Source organism: Manacus candei, unplaced genomic scaffold, assembly GCF_025592945.1.
Source record: "Manacus candei isolate 608988 ecotype Guabito, Panama unplaced genomic scaffold, ASM2559294v1 h1tg000050l, whole genome shotgun sequence".
NCBI lineage: Eukaryota > Metazoa > Chordata > Aves > Passeriformes > Pipridae > Manacus > Manacus candei.
The window spans coordinates 35,973,776-35,990,665 of NW_026138098.1; the positions used below are offsets into that span (position 1 = coordinate 35,973,776).

The 16,890-nt window shown below is 45.1% G+C and overlaps 1 protein-coding gene across 17 annotated transcripts in view; it reads left to right on the forward strand.

Annotated features, from left to right (window-relative positions):
* Window positions 1-16,890, forward strand: part of PCDH15 (protocadherin related 15) — a 670,595-nt gene that overhangs the window by 496,526 nt on the left and 157,179 nt on the right. For all 17 annotated transcript variants that reach the window (XR_007906667.1, XM_051799597.1, XM_051799600.1 and 14 more), the window contains 2 exons: window positions 6,742-6,948; window positions 16,381-16,515. Coding sequence is in view for 16 of the 17 variants with exons in the window: in XM_051799597.1 (XP_051655557.1) it covers window positions 6,742-6,948; window positions 16,381-16,515 (342 nt within the window). In the remaining variant the exon portion in view is untranslated. The remainder of the gene's footprint in view (window positions 1-6,741; window positions 6,949-16,380; window positions 16,516-16,890) is intronic.

Below are 16,890 nucleotides of genomic sequence, written 5' to 3' on the forward strand. Positions count from 1 at the left end.
TTTGCAAAGAGGATGGGCTGCTGAAGGCTGGATGTGCTTACACAGCCTGTGAAACCTAATTCCTGGAATTGCTGCACTCCAGAGAATTTACCACATCTGTAAGAAACCAGATTTTGCTGAACTTGCTGCACATCAGGTGAGAGAGCAGAGGACTGTTTTGTTGATCTCATGGGGGCACCTGGGCACAGGGGAAGTGAAGTTGATAATGTAGTTTTAGAGTAGGTTTGCATAGAGCCTGTATGGTATTAAACCACTGTCCACTGTATTTAATTGTATTAGGGAAATTGAAAAGGATTTATGTAAATTGGGCATCTCAAAAAAAAAAAAATCAAATTAGATTAAAAAAAAGGGGGAGAAGGGAAGGAGGAAAGAAGTTTCCCAGCTTCAAATAACATTTGTAGGCTGACTTTTTAATAAGACTTCTACTCGAAACCAAGAGTTTTATGGTTCTTAGGGAATAGACTCTCACAACCTGGTCTTGTGGGAGGTGTCCCTGCCCAAGGCAGGGGATTGGAATTCCATGAGCACTAAGGCCCTTCCAACCCAAACCACTCTGGAATTCTATGAAAAAGGGTTTTTTGGTGCTTTCCCTGCAGTTTTGGGAAGAGAAGTGTCTGTGCCACAGAGATGCAGATTATTTTGAAGAATATCCTTACAAGAGGATTTTCTGTGTCCCAGGAACCTCTCTGTGCCATCCCCACGAGGTGCCTCTGCCAGGCTGTCCTTGACCCGGGGTCAGATAACACCATGGAGACACTTCTGCAGTGGGATTGCATTTTCCTGTTGTTCAGGTGGTGACAGAAGGTCAGACTGTTTGAAATTCCAGTGTCACCAGGAAATTGGTTTGTGGGCCCACTCTGCAGGAAGTGATGGGGAACTCTCCTGTAAAATTCTGTTTACTCTGGAATTTTTACTGGCTGGAATTTTTGAACAGAGTGGGATTTAGAATCTTTAGAAGGTTTTCCCCTGCTGAATTGTCAGGTTGTTATATAGGCTGACATCAGAGGTGTGAGTAAGTCAGGTGTACTTGCTGTGAGCATTTCTGCGAGACTGAGTAGCAGCCAGACCAAATTCCATGTTAATCAGGGAAAATTTTGAGTGAACTCGGCTTCATGCATAAGATGCCATTTGCAGTGACATTCCTGGGCAGGAATTTGTGTGCCTATTGTCCTGCCCATCCAAGGAAATGCCTGGGAGCTGGAAACAGCTTCCTCACAAGGGGCACTGGGGGCACAGCTCCAATCTCTGCTCTCTGTGACCAGGGACAGCACCCAGGGAACAGCTGGAGCTGTGCCAGGGCAGGATCAGGTTGGATCTCAGGGAAAGGTTCTTCCCCCAGAGGGTGGTTGGCACTGCCCAGGCTCCCCAGGGCAGTGGGCACAGCCCCAAGGCTGCCAGAGCTCCAGGAGGGTTTGGACAACGCTCTGAGGGACAGGGTGGGATTGTTGGGGTGTCTGTGCAGGGCCAGGAGTTGGACTGGATGATCCTTGTGGGTCCCTTCCAGCTCAGGATACTCCATGATTCTGTGATTCCTTTCTTGTGGAGGTGCTTTGGATCAGGGAGATGCTCCCAGAACATGTATCAGCTGTTCAAGTACAGGGAAGCCCTTCACAATGTGCACAATTTTCCCTGATCTGGATCTCAGCAGAAACAACAGAAAGTGGTGCTCTCCTGCTTCTCCCTTGGGAGATTAATTGGTTTCTCTCTTCCCATTGGGAACTTCATTGATCCCTCCCACTCTCGAGGGTGTTGAAAACTTCCTGCATTCTGTGAAAAGAAGGCCTTGCTTCTGCAGCAGCCTCGGGATCAAACTGTGGACAAACATGCACTTTGAAGGCAGGAAATAAAGTACATTTAGCCATGTTCTGGGGGATCTGTTCATCAAACAAAGGCTGTTTTCTGTTCCAAGTGCAGAGGGCAAGGCTAAGACATGATCAGTTTAAAAGCCAGGGAGGTCATGGAGCACAGCAGTGGGATGGAGCCCTTGGCTTTTGAAGGAACATGGGAACAATCTCAGTGGATGAAATACCAGAATAAAAAAGCTTGTTATGATCCTGAGGTGTTACAGAATCATAACACTGCTGAGATTGGCAGGAACCTCTGGAGAATGGCCAGTCCTACCCCCTGCTCAGGATGGGGAGGGAGTATTTGGAAACTCTGCAGCCTCTCTGGGCAACCTGCTGAAGATCCCCACTGCTCTCCCTGTGCCCACCAAGCCATTCATCTCACTGCAGGGACCTGTCAGGGTGGTGGAGCATGAATTGCCCTCATAAACCCATGGGAGTGATGACTCCCAGCCTCCTCCTGGTCCTTCATGTGCTTGGAAATGACTCCCAGAATTATCTGCTCCCCCATGACTTTCCCTAGCACTGAGGGGAGGTTCTGGACTTCCCTGGACCCTCCCTCTTGTCTTTCTTGAAGATACAAGTGACATTTCTTTTGTTCTAGACCTCAGGAACCTTTCAAGTGCAGCAGAGAGGGGTCTTGCAGTGCAGTCAGCCACCCCCCTTAGCATGTGTGAGTGCATCCCACTGAGGTTGGAAAAGCCCTCTGAGATCACCAATTCCACCCATTCCCCAGCACTGCCAAGCCCACCACTAACCCATGTCCCCAAGGGCAACATCTACATGTCTTTTGAGCACTTCCAGAGGTGAAACTTCCAGGGATTGACTGTAGAATTGCAGAAGGACTTTGCAAGACCGAGTGAGTCGGTGATAAAATGGCTGATAAAATAAGGCATGGCTTAAAAATAAAGTGAAACGTGTCAGAAAAGATCATCCTGGCCTTCTACTGAAAATGATGGGTTCTGGCTTGTCTTGGGAATGAGATCTTGGCCTTGGAACTGAGCACTGAGTGTGAAGGTTGGCGCAGTGATCCGTGGCTGTCAAAAAAAAAGAGGCAAAATTAGAAATCATTAATGAAGATAGAGAACAGAACAGAGAAAAAAACCACAGCAGTACTGAAGGGATTCAGGTGCACAGCTCTGATCCCTGTCCCAAGAAGGACAGAGCAGAACTGAAGCAGGCTCCTGTCAGGTGAGGAAGGAGGAGGCCGTGGTAGACACCTGTAAAATACAGAGTTCTGAGGGTGAAGAAGAGTCAACAGTTCCCTCTCTCTGGAAATGCTCCAAAGTCCATGGTTTTTGAGATTTAAAAAGTCCTGACTTATCTCACTTTTTTCTTCCCCAGCACCTCAGAAAGTTTGTATTTGCAATGTTTGGTTGGTTTTTGCAAGACTGTCAGCCTTCAACTCCTCACACCCTGTTTTGACCTCTTGGCTCTGTGCATCTGGTGACCTGAGTTATCTTTGTTCAGGGTAGCTCCACTTTTCCCCTCTTCCCGTGTATCTTAATGAATATATTTTCTTGCATTTAAGAATTCTTTGCTTTTCTAAGTTTTTGGGTTTCAACTCACAGTGACAAATGAGAAAAAAGAATAAAAGAAGTGTATTTTCATTAAATACTTGCTCAGTCCACTTCCTGACAAGGCTGATATCTCCCACATAATTAGTTTGGTTGAATTGCTTTGCATCTCCTGTAGGTATTAAGTACAATTACTGGTCTTTTAAATTAGCTATTCAAATGTTCATCCCTCAGGTGAACTCAGTATTCAACTAATTCTCTTTGAGACCTCCCTTTTTCTATCCTGTATTTAATCTAGTAATGAGAGTGGATGTAGAATTGAAAATCTGAGTGCAGGGACAGGTTTTGTCTTTGTGAATAAGGAGAGGGGGAAAAAGGGTGCAGAAAACCCAGACTTTTCCTATCCATTACTAAAATATTGCTTCATATCAAAGTTGTCACACGCATATGGAAACAGCAAGTTTTCCTCACCTTTAGCAGCTTGATAAAAGATTTTCTTGCCTTTAGAGTGTTGTCACAGATACACATTAGAAAGACCAGTGATTGTGAGATAAGATTAACCCTAAATTGTGTGTCAGCACTCCCAGAGCAATGAAACTATTAAAATCAATAATGGCTTTGTTCTGTAATGTCTCTTATTGACAGAAATGGCTGTATTTCCTTCCTGCAGTAAACAGGCATCTTTGTTCATGTAAAACTCAAACATCCATCACTTAAAACTTGGCATAACAACTTTGTAGTTGGTGTTTTTCTTTAAGAGAAGGGAAGAAGAAGAAAGACTTGTATTATTTGGAGAGGTGACCTCTGTAACTAGGACTGTTCACTGCACTACAGCCTTGCTGATCCTGAAGTCACCTGATACGTGACAAAAAAAAAAAAAGTATGTTTTGGGGTTTGGGGTTTTTTTTAAGCACAGTGTCTAGACACATTATGTGCCAATTTAATTTCCTTGCCACATCACAGGCTTCACTGACAGTAAAGTCAAATTTCTTCTGAGTTCTAAAGGTACTCTGTCCTTCTTGTCCTTAAGCCATTTTTTAATCCGTATCAGTGGTTCTTTCCTTATGCTGCACTTTGTGACCTTGGGAATTAATCCAGTGTGTGACATATAATCCTAAATCTCAGCCCAAATCTAGATGAATTATGTCCCTTGTTTCACCCAGATCTCCCAGTTCTGGTATGTACTTCAAAGAAGCAACTTTGTCAGCCCTGACCTTCTCTCTCTGTCTCTGTGCTGGCTGCTCCTTAGTTTAATTACATTGATTCAAATACTGCAGCATAGAATTATAAAATGGTTTGGGTTGGAATGGACCTTAAAGACCATCTCATTCCACCCCCTGCCATGGGGAGGGACACCTCCCACTAGCCCAGGTTGCTCCAAGCCCATCCAACCTGGCCTTGGATATTTCCAGGGATCCAGGGGCAGCCACAGCTTCTCTGGGCAACCTGTGCCAGGGCCTCCCCACCCTCCCAGGGAACAGTTTCTTCCCAATATCCCATCCATCCCTGCCCTCTGGCAGTGGGAAGCCATTCCCCTTGTCCTGCCACTCCAGGCCCTTGGAAATAGTCTCTCTCCCTCTTTCCTCTTGGCCCCTTCAGGCCCTGGAAGGCCACAATCGGGTCACCCCAAAGCTTCTCCTCTCCAGGCTGAACAATCCCAACTCTCCCAGCCTTTCCTCCCAGCAGAGCTGCTCCAGCCCTCTGATCCTCTTGGTGCCTCCTCTGGACTGGCTCCAGCAGCTCCATGTCCTTGCTGGGCTGTTCCCAGGGCTGGAGCAGCTCTGCAGGGGGGTCTCCCCTGAGGGGCAGAGGGGCAGAATCCCCCCCTGCCCTGCTGCCCACGCTGGGGGATCAGCCCAGGGCACGGGGGGTTTCTGGGCCGGGGCAGGTCCAGCCTCTGCCCCACCAGCACCCCCAGGGCCTTCTGCCTGGGCTGCTCTCAATCACTTCTCACTTAAAGCTTGAGTTTAACACCAAGGAAGGAATGATCCTTAGGAAATCCTTAAATCAGCAAAGATGAGATCCCAGCCTGCTCCCGGGAGAGTGTCTCTATTTCCTCACATAACAATTTAAACATAGACATCTCTTCAACCAGCAGGTTAAATTAAATGCAAGCCTTTAGAAGTCAGTCTGCTGTATAATGGTCTTCAGGGGAGATATTTAATGGTATTCTACCCAAAATTCCAGAGTTCATTTTCTTCCTCACCTTACAGAAATCTCATCCCTCCTGAACAATGTCAGTGCTGTACAAGTAGCAGGGGATGGGCAAATGTTCTCATGTCTGCAGACAGACACTAGGGCTCCACTGGTGTGGTATTCCCAGGTTTTGGCCCTGGGAATACACATTTTGGCCGTAGGAGACTGTCTTTCAATGCCCTACTATTGTCTTGCTACAGGGACATGTGCAGGACTATAATTAAAACTGGTTTACTCTTCATAAATTAGAGAACAAATTACTTGTTGTCTTCTACTTCCCTTGTTTATTTGCCTTAATTAGTGGTTGGCTGTAAAGTTAAAAGACAAGAAAGGAAGATCATGGGTTTATGTTGGATGAGCCCACTGGAATGGGCAGTTAGTGCTTTTATGTTTAGGAAGTTTGAAAATAAGAATAAATCAGGTGAAAACTGGGGGTTATTCATTGAAATAAAGAATATTTTGCTTGACACTCACATCCACAACTTCTCTGGGAGTAGGTTGCCCAGAGAAGCTGTGGCTGTCGCTGGATCCCTGGAAGTGTCCAAGGCCAGGTTGGATGGGGTTTGGAGCAACCTGGGCTGGTGGAAGGTGTCCCTGCCCATGGTAGGGGTGGGACTGGATGGGCTTTGAGGTCCCTTCCAGCCCTAACTGTTCTAGGATGCAAAACCAGGCAAACCCCAATTTAAAATCCCACTCCTGCAACACTGGGGAGGTGGATTCTGGGGGAGAGGGAGGGAGTTGTGTCCAGTAATCTGTAGGAACCACTGTGCATCCATGTGTGCTGGCAGCACCTTTGGGATTTAACTCTCTTGCTGGTGCCTTGGGTTCTGTTGTACAATCAGCAGTCTCCAGTTTTCTTTTGTCCTTCGAAGATTTTTCCAAAACTCTCAGTCCTGCGAGTTTAAGGAACTATGTTTGCTCATGTGCTGTAGAGCTTTGGGTTTCTTGGGGCTATGTAAAAGTTTGTTGTGATGGGAAGTCTTTCTGTTCTTCTCTCCTACTAATTTTTAGTTGTTTGTTTGGGTTTTTTTTCATGATGCCCAGTTTCACAAAAGGGGGATCTGTGCAATGCTATCCATTTCTTTAACTGGGTTTTGATTGTTAACTCCAAGCCATCCCCAGTCAGTCTCTGTTTGTAGCTGAACTTGGCTGAGAGAGCCTTTGACAAATGAGGTGTTTTTTAGGCTGAACAAGACAATGGCCACCCCCTTCCTGCCTTTGCCAACCTGCACATCGAGGTCCTCGATGAGAACAACCAGAAGCCTTATTTCACCAGATCCACCTATGAGGGCTTCATCCTGGAATCCTCCCCGGTGGGAACCACCATCTCAGATAACCAGAACCTCACTTCTCCACTGCAGGTCGTGGTGCTGGACAACGACGTGGAGGAGGTATGTGTTGGTCCCTTACAGTGTCCTTCTTGTGGTTGCATTTTTATTGCTTTCAGGGCTCTTTCTTTTTAATTTTTTTTTTTTAAATTGAGACAAAGGAGGTTTGATCAATAAATTTAAAAAAAAAAACCAACAAAACTCACTATCACTTTTTTATATCTTAGTTTCCTTTTTGTTTTCATTCTGAGTTCAAATTTGAGAAGTGATTTGAAAGTGCATCTGAGCTGGAAAACTGCTCTGTGTTTTACTCAGCTCTCTGTGAGTTTGTGTTCTGTTCAAGGTGATGAATCCTCAGCATGAAGAGGTTTTTGGGAAAGGGATGGGCCTTTCCCACAGTGTGGGCAAATGGGAGAGAGGGATGAGCCTTTCTCACAGTGTGGAAAAATGGGAGAGGGGGCTCAGAGCGGGAGGAAGTCGTAGTTTGAACTGAGAAGAAGAGGAATAGGAGGGCAGGAGGCTGGAAGGTCAGTTCTTTCTTTGCTCTGCCCAGATTTGGATACCAACACTACTCATGGGGATCTTCAAAGGAACAGTAACCAAGTAGTAGCAGGACATCACTCCAGGGCTGATGTTTCTTCAGTTCTCACCAAGGCTATGGAGGGGTTTTTTTGGCTCATGTTTCTTTTCCTTCTAATTCTTGTTGTCTCTCCAGTTTGTCCCCGTTGGTCTTTTTGGTTTCTGTTCTCTGGTTGTCTTCAGATCCATAAGGAAAGCTGAGTTTTGGGATAGGATTTGTAGTACTAGTTACACATGTCAGTATTCTTTAGTTCTTAAAAACAACCCCCTGATTCTGAAGGATTCCTGTTGGACACAGGCAAATCCATGATTTTTAAGAAACACGAGACTGTTGTCACTGACATACTTTTGCATCACTGCACTGGAGTGATTTATTGTCCCAAGAAGGTCTTTTAAAGCCCACATTCCTGTAGAATATCTCCTTCCTATCCATTAAAACATCTCCCTGGATTTATGGGCATTGACAAAAACCGGTTGGAAGGCAGGTGGGAATGACTGTTGGATCTGGCTTTGTGGGGCTGGATAAAAGGTGTGGGATGAGGGTGTGGGACACCAGCAGGCATTGCTGGGGGTCTGGATTGCTTGTGAAACACTCCAGTTTTGTTAAAAGCAAAACAGTTTCTTGTTTGATCAAATTCCTGGGATCCTGGATGTTAGTATAGGAATAATCAAGGTGTGCAGGCATCAGGTGTGTGTTTATAAATATAATATAAATATAAATATAATATAATATAAATATAATACATTGTGCTGAACAGAATCTGATGGTGTGACGTGTTCCTGAGCACAGCAGGCAGCAAATCATTGCGGTTAATGCCACGGTTTCATGGCCTTTTTAAACTGCTAATTTGAGAAATTTTCTTGGGAGGCTGCTGGGATCCTTTGATTTGATCCTTTGGTTCAAATAGACCTTGGTGTGTGTCTGTCTGTGACAGAGGCTGTGGCTGTCCCATCTCTGGAAGTGTTCCAGGCCAGGTTGGTGCAGCCTGGTCTGGTGGAAGGTGTCTCTGCCCATGGAAAGGGACTGGAATGAGATGAGTTTTAACCTTGTCATGATTCTGGGATCAGCTGAAATGAGCTTGGAAAATCCTCCTGCGCACACAAAGAGTGTCCAAAGAATCCACCTACCACAGCTGGAAAAAGAAGGGCTGAATCCCTTGTGCTTGGAATAATTCAAAGCAAATTCTCCTTAATTAAAGAAAATTCAGTGTCCTGGTTCAGGCTTTTAAATTGACTGACAGTTTTCTATGCTGCTGCTTTATTGGGACTCTTTCCCATTTCTGGCAGTTGATATCATTCCACTGAAGGGATGACAGACAGAATTTGGGCTTCATTAACCTCCAGAGGGTTTCCAGGCTGGAGTTAATAGTGCTGGGATTAACCTTTCCCTGGCAGTTGCACAGCTCTGCCCATGAGATGGCAAAGGCAGATTTGATAATACAAGGTTCTCTGCTGTAACTACATATTAGGTTATATAGAAGACAGAGAATTAGGATAACTTTGAACTGCTAAATCCTGAATTTGGGCTGACTATGATTGAATCATGGAACTGCCAGGTAGATAGCAGCCCACGTGCTATGTACATGCTCTCAAAATGCACATGTTTAATTTCAAAAGCTTCTACACAGAAAAGCAGCTTGTTCTTTTACTTCCCTGGGTTTGTAATGTAATCCTGGGATTTCTGTTCCCCACCAAAAGTGCTTTGTGTTACTCATTTAGTCAGTGCAAGTTCAATACCTCGAGTTTTGAGGGGTGCTCTCAGAATCATCACAAGCAGTTTGATCACTGGGCCCCTCTTTAGCCCATCAGCACATTCCCATGAAGTCCTCTCAACTTTTGGATATTGGAAAGGGAATCTCCTGTGGATATGACAGTTCAAGAGCCCAACTGTTTTTCCTAGTGAACCTAAGACATGGTTGTTTTACATCACATTTTAGTTTTCATTGGATGTTGGATAACAGGAGTTTGGAGAAGTGAGTGAAAATCAACTTCAGCTACACGATGCAAAACAAAGAGCCAAAAGTGAATTATTTCTGTTTATTATTGGAAAAGTTTAATATTTCAGTGTGGCACGATGAGTAACTGCCACAGGATTTCCAGACTGGGAAATGATGTGGCAATAAAGCCTGAATTCTGACACCCCACCCCATCCCCCAAATTAAGGGAGATCTCCCTCCCTGCTGGGCTGTGATTCCATGTGCTGGGCAGATGGACTGTGCTGGAACTTGGCCAGTGGCCCTCATGTCCCCTCCTTGCTGCCAGGCTGGGGCTGCACCTGAAAGGCCCCTTTCCCCAGGTCTGAGGGATAGGACCATGGACACAGGAGATAGGGAGGGATTGCTCTGTCTCAACACCAGATTCTACAACGGGATCAGATTTTGTTTTGCTGTTGCTCAAGGCCAACAGATGTGATCCATCAGATCTGCCAGAGGAGATGCATCCTCTCTCTTTCCAGAGTGCTGTAGTTGCACCTTGGGATGTAAGAGAGCAGAGGGTGTTCACCTGGAGAAGAAAAGGCTCCAGAGAGACCTTAGAGCCCTTTCCAGTCCCTTAAGGGGCTGGAGAGGAACTTTGGAAACGGGCCTGGAGAGACAGGACAAGGGGGAATGGCTTCCCACTGCCAGAGTTGGGTTACATTGGATATACAGGTGGAACACACCCTGTGAGGGTGGGGAGGCCCTGGCACAGGTTGCCCAGAGAAGCTGTGGCTGCCCCTGGATCCCTGGAAGTGTCCAAGGCCAGGTTGGACGGGGCTTGGAGCAACCTGGGCTAGTGGGAGGTGTCCCTGCCCATGGCAGGGGGTGGAATGAGATGATCTTTAAGGTCCCTTCCAACCCAAACCACTCTGGGATTCTATGGAAAGCTCTTCAGCACTTATGTCAACTCCACTTGGGAGGAAAAGATGTCAAAAGGTTAAACCAAGGACCAGGATGGTGCTGAGCAGTGCTTTAATTCCAAATTCTTTCAATCACCACCAAAGCCCCTCCAGCCCCTGCACAAAGCAAGGCTAGAAAGTCGTACACCAGAAAGGGTTACAGCCCTTTTCAGATTTTATAGGTTGGGGCAGAAAGGGCCATGTCCCTCCTGGAATGAAAAGCTGACAGGAAAGTTTTGGAAAAAGTCACCTTCTGTTCCTCACAGAGATGAGTCATTGGTGGGAGATGGCAATAAACAAGTGTCAGCTCCAGTGGTGCCACTAATTAGCAGTAACATTTGTTTAAAACGGGGAAGATACACAAACCCCCAAATTCCTTGAGGACTCCGAGGAACTCAGAGAGAGAAAAAACAGCTTCAGAGGGCAGAAACCATGAGATATTCACCCTGCACAAATAAAGGAAGAAACAAAATGCTACAGGAGTGATTCAGTGTTAATATTTTTAATTTCCCTTAAGTGAAAGATCCCCCCAAATTAAAAAAAACCAAATCTTTATAAATCCTAAAAAAGAGTAGCAGCCTTTTGGCTTTGCCTTTCCCTTCTACTTGTTTTAATAATGATATTAATGGGCTGTTTCATTCTAGGAGGAATATTTCTTGAATTATTCTTCCCTACCATAACTGGTGGGGTGGCCCAGAAGTGCTGCTCAGTGTTATGAGAACTCTCCTCTCGAGAGAACGTCAACTGCAAAACAAGTTCAAACAACAACAACAACTGTGAAAGATAGAAGCAATCAGGCAAATATCAGAGAAAAATGCTTCAGTACTCCTGGTTAAAAAAAAAAAAATGTGAAGAAATCTATTAATTTCCTTTTCTGGATTTGTTATTGGAAATCCATAACCTGTGCTTGTAGTTAAATTTAAAACTTATTTCATCCATTATTTGCTCCGTCCGCTCCAGTTGCTACCGAGAGGCCTTTGAGTAAAAGAATCATTTAAAATTACCACAAGTTCTCTGAAAACACAGCTCACTAAATGTCCTGAGCTGGAGGGGACCCACAAGGATCAAGTCCAGCTCTTGCACAGAATAACCCAAGAATCCCACCATGTACCTGGGATATTGAGCTTCCTTTGACTTCAGCTCCTCAGGTAACAGAGGCATCAACCAAGAAAGTGTCTGGGAAAAGAGGATCTGGAGTGGCACAGTAGTGCCCTGGGCCTTATCCCACTGCCCAGGGATGCTGCATGGGCTGCAGGGATGCACAGGAGCACCAGGAGTACCACCCAGGTGCTGTTCTGAACATGTGCTGGCACACCTGGCAAAGATGGCATCGGTGCCCATCAGCACCTCCCCTCTGGAGACAGGCTGGGAGAGCTGGGGCTGCTCAGCCTGGAGAGGAGAAGGTTCTGTGGAGGCCCCACAGCACCTTCCAGGATCTGAGGGAGCTACAGGGAATCAGGAGAGGGACTATTCATCAGGAACTGTGTCCAAGGCCAGGCTTGGAGCAACCTGGTCTAGTTGGAAGGTGTCCCTGCCCGTGGCAGAGGTTGGGACTGGATGGTCTTCAAGGAACCTTCCAACCCAAACCATTCCATGATTGATACACAGGGCAGCTTTCTCAGCAACCCTAATCACTAGATAAGAGAAATGAGTTCTCTCCCATGGAAGCCCAAGAGTAAGGAAGCCAGTGGCTTGGGAAGCCTTATGTAAAGAGCCCTCAGATCAGACTGTTTAAATTCCTCATCTCAGCTTTGGTTTACTCAGGTCTTAAGGTATCCGTGTGGCTTAATTTAATTTATGCCATTTAAACAGACCACTTAATTATATCAGCACTTGGCAGGGCTGCTCTAGTTAAAGGTCTGTTTGCAATGTCACATCTATAAATTAATTTTTGGAAGGTTTATAGCAGGACTCAATTATAATTCCCGCGGGGTTTAAATTTAGAACGTGTTTTGTTCTCTTTTTTTTTCCTTAAGACACTCAGTTCAGATGCCCACTTTCTTCCTGCATTTATCAGAAGACAGGGAGTCATTTTAACAGGAAATACAATCTCAACTGATTTTTCAATTAGAAGACAGAATACATTATGTTTAGCCAGTGCCACCAGTGGAAACTAAGATGCACAGGCACGGAGAGGGCGATGGCAACGTCTCATCAGCAATCCTGACTCAGTAAATACATTCATTTATGGAGGTACAATGAAGCCAGCAGAACATTGAGACCTGCAGAAGTTAATGAGCATTACCTGTGCTTACAAACCCGCCCTGAGCTACCATTTAGTCCTCCCAGCCTTTCTCTGCTGGAAGCCTCCTGCCCACCCCAGGCTGGAAGCCCTCCATGAATCTCTGACACGTGGATTAACACAGGGCAAGTTAAATTTGGTTCTCTGCTCCCTCACAGCCGTGTTACAGCTGCACCATTTCATGGCCTTGGAACGGTTTGGGTTGGAAGGGACCTTCAAGACCATCACTAGCCAAGAATTCCTTCCCATTATCCCATCTCACCCTGCCCTCTGGCAGTATGAGGCTATTCCCCCTTGTCCTGTCCCTCCATCCCTTGTCCCCAGTCCCTCTCCAGCTCTCCTGGAGCCCCTTTAGGCCCTGGGAGGGACTCTCAGGTCTCCCTGGATCCTTCTCTTCTCCAGGTGAACCCCCCAGCTCTCCCAGCCTGACTCCAGAGCAGAGGGGCTCCAGCCCCAGGATCAACTTTAGTGGCCTCCTTTAGACTTTTTCCAGAGGGGTCAGTGTCTTTCTTGTGCTGGGACCAATAACCCCACTTGCTGTGCCTCTGCAAGGCTGTGGGTCTCACATTTGTCTAGTGAAAGTGGAGGGCAGATGCTGGAAACATCTCTGCAAGAAAACAACTCTCTGCCGTGGGCGTTTCAGCACTGATCATCCTCCACGTGGAGAATGCTGGGAAACCCAGATGTGTCATTAAAGTCTCTTTGTTATTGCTGCAGCTCTTTGGAGATGAGCCTGTGCTGGCAATCAGGAAACCTGAGCAGTTTGGATAGTCTTGGAGCTCGTTCTGGCTACCCTGGAGAACTTCACAGCCAAACAGACTCCCTCCAAAAAACCCTTGGGGATGTTGAAACACATACAGAATATATGTCCTTGCCTGCTCAGTCTTGACAATATCATTTAATTTTGGTTTAATCTTAGTAAATTCTGGAAAGCTGTTTGCTTTGGGCAGAGTTGTAAACCTTTGTGTGTTTACACAGCAGGAATGGAACATTAACATGCAGGCAGGAACTTCTCCAGAGATTTTTCAAGCAGAGCACATCCAAGGCCATTCTTTGTTTATTGAGTGTTTATTGGAGCCCTTTGTGTGCCTCCTTTTGTTGCAGTTTTTTTGTCTGCAGCCATTAATTCCCCAAATGTCCTGCTCTCCTGATGTCCCTCAGTCCCAGGTTTGTGTTTCCTCACTTGGATTCATGTTGTGCCCTGTTTTCCTTTGTAGGTCGCCCCAGGTGCCCTGCCCGTAGGTATTGGGTGTTGTGTTTGAAAAACTCCATTTCTTGCTCCAGTTGTGTGATTTCTTTATTTATTCCTCTTGTCCTCCTTCATTTTTCTTTGCCCTGATGATGTTTGAGGCTGGAGCTGTCTCTTGGTTTGGGAAACCTGCAAAGAGCCCTTTAAACACATTGGACCAAATTCAGGGCATAAAGTCATGTGAAAGTTCATTAAATGCTTAATGTTCAATAAATAATTATATGTCTTCACGGACATCTTAAGTATTACAAAAAGTCCTTTTTTAATTTAAAAAGTACCTCCTAAACCATGTCAGGTTTAAAAGTACCTACTAAACCCTCTCAGGTTGGAACTGTGTGCTTGAAACGGCCCTTGCAGGTTGCATGTGCACTCTTTTGTGTGGATTCTGATCCTTTCCTACATAAAACTACGTGCTAAAGAATTCCTCAGAGACCAGCCTTGTCTGCATGACCCAGTAGTGTACCCAGAAAACACAGTGTTTAAGTCCAGACCCTAAAATAAAATAGTTTAAAAATTAAAGTATTGGAAATAGTGTTGGCAGCATTGCTGGATTGTTTCCCACAGTCGTATCCTCTCACACGAAATGTTCAGTTATGTGATCTACTTTCTTGCAGCACAAAATGTGATAATAATGTAAAATATCCATGCTAATGATGTAAAGGCATAACAGTGCTTTTCCAGATTAAGGAAAGATTAAGGAAATAAATTGCTCTGTAGGTCTGACATGTATGGGAGGCACATGAACTAGGCATTGATTGCTGTAAAGGCAATTTAACTTCCACATTTGGATAATGTTTTGCTAATGCAGGAATAGCAAAGGAATAGGATGGATTACTTTGGGAGGGCGTGGGATCTCCATCATTGCTTTTCCTGGGGAGCAAATTAGGAAAAAAATACTGTTTATTAGTGTTCAAAATGACATGACAAGCCAGAAGTGTAACAACCAACAGGGTTTTTTTGTAAAATAAATTTTTGCTTGGCTTTATAGTGTCTGCAGAGGGAGCAGTTGTTGGCAACTACCTCCTGTAATTTTGCATGGAATAAAGACATTGCTGTTTGCATTGCTGACTGGAAAAGGAATTGTAATTTTCCTGGGAGCTGGCATTGCAGCAAAGCTTCAGGGAATGAGAAACCACTTGTTTGGAACACTGGGATGGTTTCTCCTCTAAACTGAGCAATCTTTGCATGGGCTTTGTTCTAGTTCACTAAGAAAAGTTCCTCTTTCTCCTTCTAATTGTACTAATTTTGTCCTGGGAGTTGTTCATGATGCCACTCAGTGCCTGTTGGTGACCTCTCCAGTGCTCTGGGGGGGTCTAATCCAATAGGACTGACACTAATGACAGGTAGGAATTAACCTTCTGGAAGCATCGTGGCCTCAGGGTGAGAAAATATTGAGAGAGGAAGAGCCTAATGCTCCTTTTTTTGGTTAATTTGCTGAATTCAGCTGTTTGTGCCTGCGTTGTGTATCCTACCCTGTACAGGGAGGCTTCTGTGCAATGATGTTGGAAAGCAGCTGGTAAAATCCTGAATTTTCTGCCGGGTTTTATTCATCCCTCTGATCCCTCATCTCCACATTATTTGGGGCAATTTAAACCAGTTTTTATGGGACTTGTTTCCCAGCCTTTTGTGTTTTCTCGAGTTGAATTTGCACTCCACCAGCTTGGCTTCACCTGACAGAAATGGACTCTCACTCATGACTGAGAGTAGCACAAGAAGTCAGGTTAAATTAACCACATTATGGACAAGGACACGGGAATTTGTTGGAATGCTGGAGGCAATAAAAGCTAATGTAGTTTGTTTGCAAATTGAACTAATGTAGAGTGACCCTTGCAGTCCAATCAGTTAAATAACTCAATAACATCTTGAAAGAGATGGAAGTCAGGAGTGACTGAAGTACTCATGAAGACATGAGTAAATTTACAATGCCTTGACTTGCCTTTATTTACCTTAAAATGTTACTTGCTAATGGAAACGGTGCCACAGTTCATTTATTATGTTTTTTTCCCTTGATCAACCGAGAAGTTCATAATTCTGCATCAATATATTTTGATTCTTTTTGAGATGCAGAGAGTCTCTGAGCTGCATCTATTTAATGATGCATTTCAACACATCATTATATTTTTCATTGCACCAACCCAACTGTTTTATTGCTCTGTTAATCAAGATCAGTTTTGTTTTGGTTTTAATATGCTCAAATCTGGTTTCTTATATTGTTATATTTGGCTTAGAAATTACTGTTTCAAAGAGAAAAAAAAAGCAATCATTTAAAACTAACAGATGCAGGTATTTGTTTACCATTGGATTTTCTCACTCTAGAGGTTAAAGTAGGGTTTTAATCCATTTTTCATGGAGAAGATTAGATTTTTAGACCAGCAGTGGGGGTTTTTACCTTTTTTTTTTACAGTTTTGACGATTCTTAATCACAGCATTTGTACTTTCTGCCTATTTAGGTTTCAACTAAATCAAGCACTTGCATCAGATAATTGGAGAGTTAATGGTGCAGGTGAATTTCTAATAACACACCCTTTTTTTCCTTGATGTTGTTTGAAGACCAAGGATCCCCAGCTCCATCTCTTCCTGAACGATTACAGCACGTTCTTCACTGTGACTCAGAGTGGCATCACCCGCTACCTCACCCTGCTGCAGCCCCTGGACAGAGAAACCCAGCAGCTCTACACCTTCTCGGTGAGTGACCACCCCTGGAAGGCCCTGCAGGGTCAGCCAGAGCTTGCTGGGAGAAAGGGTTTGGTTCTGACATCCTTGGAGATCAGGAAAACGGCCCGGGAGGAGGAAACGGCGAAACCAGGGGAGCTCCTAGGGGTTCTGCCTTCTCCAGGCTGCTTCTCCAACTTGAGAGCAGCGTTTAGATCCCCCTGAGCATCATGTCCATGGTCCCAGGTGTGTCCCCTGCTCCTCACCCCCCTGCCATGGCAGCATCTGAGCCCACTTTTTCATACCTGGCCTTTGAGGCCATCGGTGCCTTTTCTTGTCTCGTCCCCTGAGCCAGGAACGTGACACCTGCCTTGGTCTTTTTGCTTGTTTTCAGGAGCAAATAAAAAA